Source organism: Oxyura jamaicensis (assembly GCF_011077185.1).
Source record: "Oxyura jamaicensis isolate SHBP4307 breed ruddy duck chromosome 33 unlocalized genomic scaffold, BPBGC_Ojam_1.0 oxy33_random_OJ72932, whole genome shotgun sequence".
Lineage (NCBI taxonomy): Eukaryota > Metazoa > Chordata > Aves > Anseriformes > Anatidae > Oxyura > Oxyura jamaicensis.
The window spans coordinates 6,495-12,511 of NW_023305089.1; the positions used below are offsets into that span (position 1 = coordinate 6,495).

The following is a 6,017-nucleotide window of genomic DNA, read 5'->3' on the forward strand; positions in this document are numbered from 1 at the left end:
CCCCCCCCCCCCCCCCCCCCCCCCCCGGCACCCTGCCCCCAGAACGTCCCCTCCTGGCACCGTCCCCGCAGCCTCGTCCCTGCGCCCCTGGGGGCTGGCGGTCACGCTTCCCGGGTTATTTTGGGGAGGATAAATCAGGCGGGCGACAGGTGCGGGGCCGTGGCAGCCGCCGCCACGGGGGTGAGTGACGGTTCAAGGGCAGCGGGGCCGCGGCGTGGGCGACGTGTGGCCGCGGCGCCCCGGCTGTCCCCGACACCCCCCCGGCTGTCCCCGACACCGGAGCCCCGTCCCGGCTCACGGAGCGGCAGCGGGCAGCACTCGTCCAGATTTTGATATATTAAATATAGAATATATTAATTACTTGGGGGCGGGGAGAGAGGGTGAAAGAGCCCTGGGGGGCGGGGGGGTGCACAAATATAAATGTGGGGGGTTGGTGCCGTGGGTTTGTACGTACAAGTTTATATACAGAAAAAGGCCAAAAGAAACAGAAAAAAGAAGGGGAGCAGGCAGAGGCTGGGGGGGTCCGGTGGGTGCCGGCCTGAAGCCCCCTCCCTGCCCCCCCCTGCTATGTACAGGATCCGGCCTCTCGGTATTTACAACACGGGCGTTTGTACAGGGAGCACCGCGCCGGCTGGCCTTAGGCTGCCGGCGCCGTGAAGGCACATGGGGGGACCCGGGGGGGGACCCCAAGGGGACCTGCCCATCCCCAGGGGGACCCCCGGGTGATCCCCGGGGTGGGGGTGGGCAAGGGGGAGCGTGAGCCAGGGGCCGGTGGCAGCCCCTGGGGGCGCTCAGAAGGGCAGCGTGTCCATGAAGATCTTGTCGACGATGGGCGGCGGCGGCACCAGGTCCTCGAGCTTCAGGTAGAAGATGCGCTGCAGCCCCTGGGTGCAGAGGGTGCGCAGCTCAGGCAGCTTGCCCAGCAGCTTGGAGAGGCAGCCGGGACGGCCCGGCTCGCCCGCCGCCACGTGGTCCTTGAGGCAGCCCACGATGCGGTTCTGCAGCTCCTCCACCCGTTTCGGCTCCTTCAGCCCGTGGCGATCTGCGCAGGGACAAGGCGTGAGGACTGCGGGAGGGGGGGGGATGCTGGCGGTGGGAGGGGGGGGGTTGAGGGCGATCCCGTCCTGCCTCACCTGTGATGATGACGAGGGCGGCGAGGCAGGAGAAGGAGGGCACGTCCACGCTCATGCGGTGCAGGCTCTGGGAGAACTCGAGGATGGCGTCGATCCACTCGCCGAAGCCCCGCACGCACTGCAGCCGGTGCAGCACCACGCCGTTGCAGAAGATGAGCTTGCCTTCCTCCGGCCTGGAGCTGCGGGCACAGCCTGAGCGTCACCCCCCCGGCACGGCCCCAAACGTCCCCGCCGCCCCGCACCGTGCCGCGGCTCACCGGTACGCCAGGCGCAGGATGAAGAGCTCCAGGAAGGCCGACTCCAGCAACAGGTCCTGGTCCTCCTTGGGCAGCTCGGCGAAGCCCTGGATCTTCTCAGCCCACTTGCGGATGACGTCCATGGAGCCGGTGAGGAGGTCGTAGAACTGCTGCACGTCCACCGAGTCCTCCTTCTCGAACTGGCACGGCGCCGCCTCCTGGAACTGCCGGGATGGGATGGGGACGGGGTGGTCAGGATCAGGCCCCGGGGAGAGCTCGTGGTGGCACGGGGGTGGCACCGGCCCTACCTTGGAGTAGTCGAGCTTGGTGGCGCTGGGGACGGAGTCGATGTGTGCCCGCACCAGGGAGGTGATGAGGCTGACGGGGGAAGCGTCCGGAGGCTGCTTGGGCTTGGAGGGCAGGCGGCCGCGGCGACCCTTCAGGCTGTCGGTCCGGACCACTGCGGGCAGCAGGACGTGCGATGAGCGCGGGCGTCCTCAGCCGGGGTCTGGGGCTCCTCCCAAGCTGTGCCCCCCGCACACCCCCCCAACCCTGGTACCTTCTTTGACCATGCCCACGGCCAGGCACTTCTGGAAGCGGCAGAACTGGCAGCGGTTCCTCCGCCTCTTGTCCACGGGGCAGTCCTTGTTGGCCAGGCAGATGTACTTGGCGTTCTTCTGCACCGTGCGCTGCGGGCGGGGAAGGAGCGAGCGAGCTCAGCCCGGGGCGCGGAGCCACCGAACAAAAGCCCTTCTGTCCTCTGCCGCCCGCTCCGGCCCCGCATCCGGCTCCAAAGCTGCAAGGGGGGAGCGGGGGGGGACCCGCTGTGCCACCGAGACACCGGGGCTGGGGACACCAGAGCTTGGGCCGCTCTCCCTGCCCGGTCCCTCTCTGGGTGACCCATGCCTGGGGATGCATCGCAGCGTTCTCCCGCTGCTGCGAGGCGCGGTCGGAATATCGCTCATGGCGTTTCTTACCTTGAAGAAACCCTTGCAGCCCTCGCAGGTGCGCACGCCGTAGTGCTGGCAGGAGGCGTTGTCCCCGCAGACGGCGCAGCGTCCCTCGCCCGCCCCGGGGCTGCGCGTCTTCGCAGGGGCCAACGTGGGCCCCTCCAGCAGTGGCGAGGTGGGGGCCAGAGGCAGCCCGGAGAAAGCCCCCGGGGAGCCCTGGGGCAGCGCAAAGGCGTCTGTGTCCAGCAGGCGTGGGTCCTTCAAGGGCCCGGGGGAGCCACCGGGGCTGGGGGCCGGGGGCCCGAAGGCGAAGAAGGGGGGCTGCGCCGTGCCGCCCTTTGCTGGCTCAGCCCAGGGCCGCCCGCCCTCGTAGCTCGGCGGCGGCGAGTACGCCCCGAAGGAGCCCTCCCAGCCTGGCATCTGGGGCGCCTGGAAGCCCGGCGTGGCCGGCGAGGGGACGGAACAGGGGCTGCCGTAACAGTCCGAACCGCTGGAGGAGAGGGTCTCCTCGGGCTGCCCGAAGGCGCCGGGGTAGCAGCCGTACACCTGGAAGTCCTCCAGCTTGAAGGCAGCGGGCTGGCTGCTGGCCGGCAGCTGGTAGAGGAAGGCGTCGAACTCTCCGGCGTAGCTCTCCATGAAGGTGCTGAAGCTGGGCAGGGCGGGAGCGGCCGCCAGGTCGGCACCGGCCACCTCCATGGGGAAGCGGCCGCCGTCGGGGCTCAGCAGCTCGGTGGGGCAGCGCTCACAGGGGCCAGCGCTGGCCGTGCCATACTGCGCCTGGATGCAGGGCATCTCTGCGGGGAGAGCGGGGAGTCAGCGGGGACCCTGCTGCCGTGCCCACCCTGCTGCTGCGCCCACCCTGCTGCCCGCGCCCACCCGCCTGCCCCGGGGACCCTGTGCCAAGGGATGGAGAGGGGTGAGAGCCACGGCGCTGGGCTTGGTGCGTGCCAAGGCATCCCCCTCGCAAGCCCAGGGCCCTGTGGCAGCCGCTGTTGTCCCCAGGAAAGGTCACGCCGCAGCCAATGGGAGCAAAGGACATTCCCCAAAACGCTGGGTTAGCAAAGCCGACGAAAGGGAAGGAGGGAGGAATGCGGCCGGCGGATTCCCGAGCTCCCGGTCTGGCTGAGGGAAGCCGGTCTTTGGGCTGGGGGGGGGGGGCTGAAGCTGGCCCTGAGACGAGGCTAAACCGGGGCGCTCGGCTCCCCCGGGAGCCGTTTTGGAGCTCAGTGGAACAGCAAACGCAGCCCAGGGCAGGCTGCGGCTGGAGCCATTGCGTGGGGGCAAGGAGCCCCCAGCATGGGAGCACAGGTGGCCGGATCCAGCCCCGCGGCCGCAGAAACACGTAACAGGAGTCTCAGGTCCAGCTGAAAGCCAAGACAGTGGTGACCCTCATGGCAAGATGATAATGTAATTCATCTCGCAGACCTTTAAAGGTCACACCGCGCCTGGCACCGAGGCCGCGGGCCGGAGCCCCGGCACAGCGCCGTGCCAGTTTGCCCGATGGCCACCCCCAGCCAAGTTCCTGCAGCTCTCGCACTGCGCCGTCCAGAAAGCTGACACCCACCCGGGGAGCCAGTTAAAAATACCCTGCGTGGGCCCAGCCCTGCTACCCCCTTGGTGGCACCGGCCCCAGCCTGCTCCCGGTGTCCCCGTGCCATGGTGGGGTTCGTCCCCATCTGTCAGGGCTGAGGGGGATCGTGGCTGGCGTGCCACACAGACACAAAGTGTCCCCCGCCGAGTGCCACCTCCCCCTGTGGGCTGACTGTCCCGTGCTCCCAAAATAGAGGCTTCGGCCTCCTGGGACCGAGCCACACTGGGATTTACCGGGCAGACATGCGCGGTCCCCCCCCCCCCCCCCCGTGGCACCTTTCCACCAACGGGACCAGGCCGATGTAGGGAAGCGCCAAGAGCTCCCACGGTGCAGATTTTTCCAAGGGGCCGGTGAGCACCGGCTGCCTCCTGCCACGCGGCCCTGGGCACGGCTGCAGGGCACGGTGCCGGGGCCACGGCGGCTCTGCCAGCAGCTCGGTGCCATGCAAATCCTGGCTGCAAATTGCTGCCCACCCGCTGCTCCATGCAAACCTCCAGCCCGTTCCTACAAACCCCGCATGGGTTTTGTCCAGCGGCAGCGGGCAGCGCTTGGCGCAGCTGCCGCTTCCTCTCCTTTTGCCTATTCAAACCCTCGTGCCTTTGCCTGCCCGTGGCGTTCGGGGTCCCCAGCACGAAATCCCCCAGGGACGAGGTGCAGTGGGTGCCCAGATTTCTGCAGCAGCCCCCGCAGCTCGAGGCAGTGAGCGCTGCCCGGGCATTAATTGCAGGTTCCTCGTTCCCCGTGGGTGCGGGAAGCTGCCCAGAGCCGTGCCCGGAGCCCGCTGCCAACGCAGGCTGGTGGCAGCCCCTGGCACCGAGCCCTGGGCTGCGGGCGGGCGAGAGCAGCTGGCGGCACAGGGGGGAGCGCTGCCCACCTCCCCTCGGCACCTGCTGCCTTCTGCCACGGTGCAGCCCCTGCCAGGCCCCTCACGGTGCTGCCTGCACCGTTCCACCGGGAAGGCAGCACCGGGGCTGGGGCTTTGCCCCCCTCGGCTGCAGGCGGAGGTGGGGGGCGCGGGGAGCAGCCGTGTCCCGGCCCCGCGGTGCCACGCCGGCCTGGGGCAGTCCCGAGAAATGCAGTCCCGCCGATGCCCGGCTCCCCCCGCAGAGCCGCACGGAGCGCCCCGGGGCCGCTCAGCCCCGGCTCTGACCCGGTGTCACCGGAGCTCTCCAACCCCGCGCACCTTGCACGGAGCCCGGCCGCCTTGGTGCCGGCGGGACCCCTCGCTCCGTCTGCCCGCGCCACCGCTGGCTCCCAGCGCTCCCCGGTGCTGCCGGGGCAGCCTCAGTCGCGGCTCTCCTCGGTGACACCGGGACTGCCCGTGCCCGGGCATCCCGCACGCCACCCGGTCCCTTTCCCCGACTCCCCCCGGACCACCGGCTCTCCACGCTCCTTGCTCGGCGTTGCCCTGACCCCGTTACCGGCGGTGCTGGCGGGGAGCTCCGTCCCCCGGTGCCCCCTGAACCCCCGGCACCCCGCTCCCCGCGCACCTTACCGGACGCGTACCGGCCGACCCCGCGCTCCCCTCGTCCCCCCATCCCCCCGGGACCCCCCCGGTGCCTTCGGACCACCCCAACCCCACGCACCTTGCCGAGCGCGCACCGCCCCCTCCCTCCTCCCCGTTTCCACCGGGAACTCTCCATCCCGGTCCTCCCACCCCCACCCCGGAGCATCCTCCCGGTGCCTCCCAACCCGTACCCGGGTGCCGGGGCGCGGCGCTCCGGTGCCGTTCTGCTGCCGCTGCCGGTCGCTCCGCCGGGCTCGGGCCCCGCCACTACTTTCTCTTAAGCGCTCGGTGACGCGCGGGGCGGTGCGCGGGCCCGTGACGCACGGCGGCACCGTAGAAGGAGCGGGGGGGCGGTTCCGGCGGGGGCGCGGCCGTGACGCACGCGGGGTTCCATTGACGCAACCTCGGCGCCCGAGCTAAAAATATCCCTGCGCGGCCCCGGCTAAAAATAGCTCGGGCGCCCCCTGCTTCCCTCCCCTCCCCCTCCTTCCCCTTCCCTCTCCGGGGCTCCCGGGACCGCCGCCCGTGTGCCCGGTCCCGGTATTCCCCGTGCCGTCCCGGTGCGGTAGCCCCGGTGTTTTGCCGGTGCCGGTACGCTCA

At 70.5% G+C, this 6,017-nt stretch overlaps 1 protein-coding gene across 2 annotated transcripts; it reads right to left on the reverse strand.

Moving 5' to 3' along the window:
- Nucleotides 1-434: 434 nt before the first annotated feature.
- NR4A1 (nuclear receptor subfamily 4 group A member 1) lies at nucleotides 435-5,765 on the reverse strand. Of its 2 annotated transcripts, none has more exons than XM_035313328.1 (7): nucleotides 5,603-5,765; nucleotides 2,347-3,113; nucleotides 1,929-2,058; nucleotides 1,678-1,829; nucleotides 1,391-1,593; nucleotides 1,134-1,312; nucleotides 435-1,042 (listed from the first exon to the last, which is right to left on the reverse strand). In XM_035313328.1, the coding sequence occupies exons 2-7, from the start codon at nucleotides 3,109-3,111 to the stop codon at nucleotides 792-794; spliced, it is 1,680 nt and encodes a 559-aa protein (XP_035169219.1). In that variant the 5' UTR covers nucleotides 3,112-3,113; nucleotides 5,603-5,765; the 3' UTR covers nucleotides 435-791. The 2 variants fall into 2 exon arrangements, with proteins under 2 accessions (XP_035169219.1, XP_035169220.1); XM_035313329.1 differs by having other exon boundaries at nucleotides 5,497-5,650.
- Between the last annotated feature and the right edge of the window lie 252 nt (nucleotides 5,766-6,017).

Bases quoted from the DNA above. Each gene is read 5' to 3' on its own strand.
- NR4A1 (XM_035313328.1), bottom strand. From the start codon at position 3,111: ATGCCCTGCATCCAGGCGCAGTATGGCACGGCCAGCGCTGGCCCCTGT. The intron at 1,830-1,928 runs GTACCAGGGTTG...TGCTGCCCGCAG, and splicing joins CGTGGGCATGGTCAAAGAAG to TGGTCCGGACCGACAGCCTG. The intron at 1,313-1,390 runs GTGAGCCGCGGC...CTGTGCCCGCAG, and splicing joins ATCCTGCGCCTGGCGTACCG to CTCCAGGCCGGAGGAAGGCA.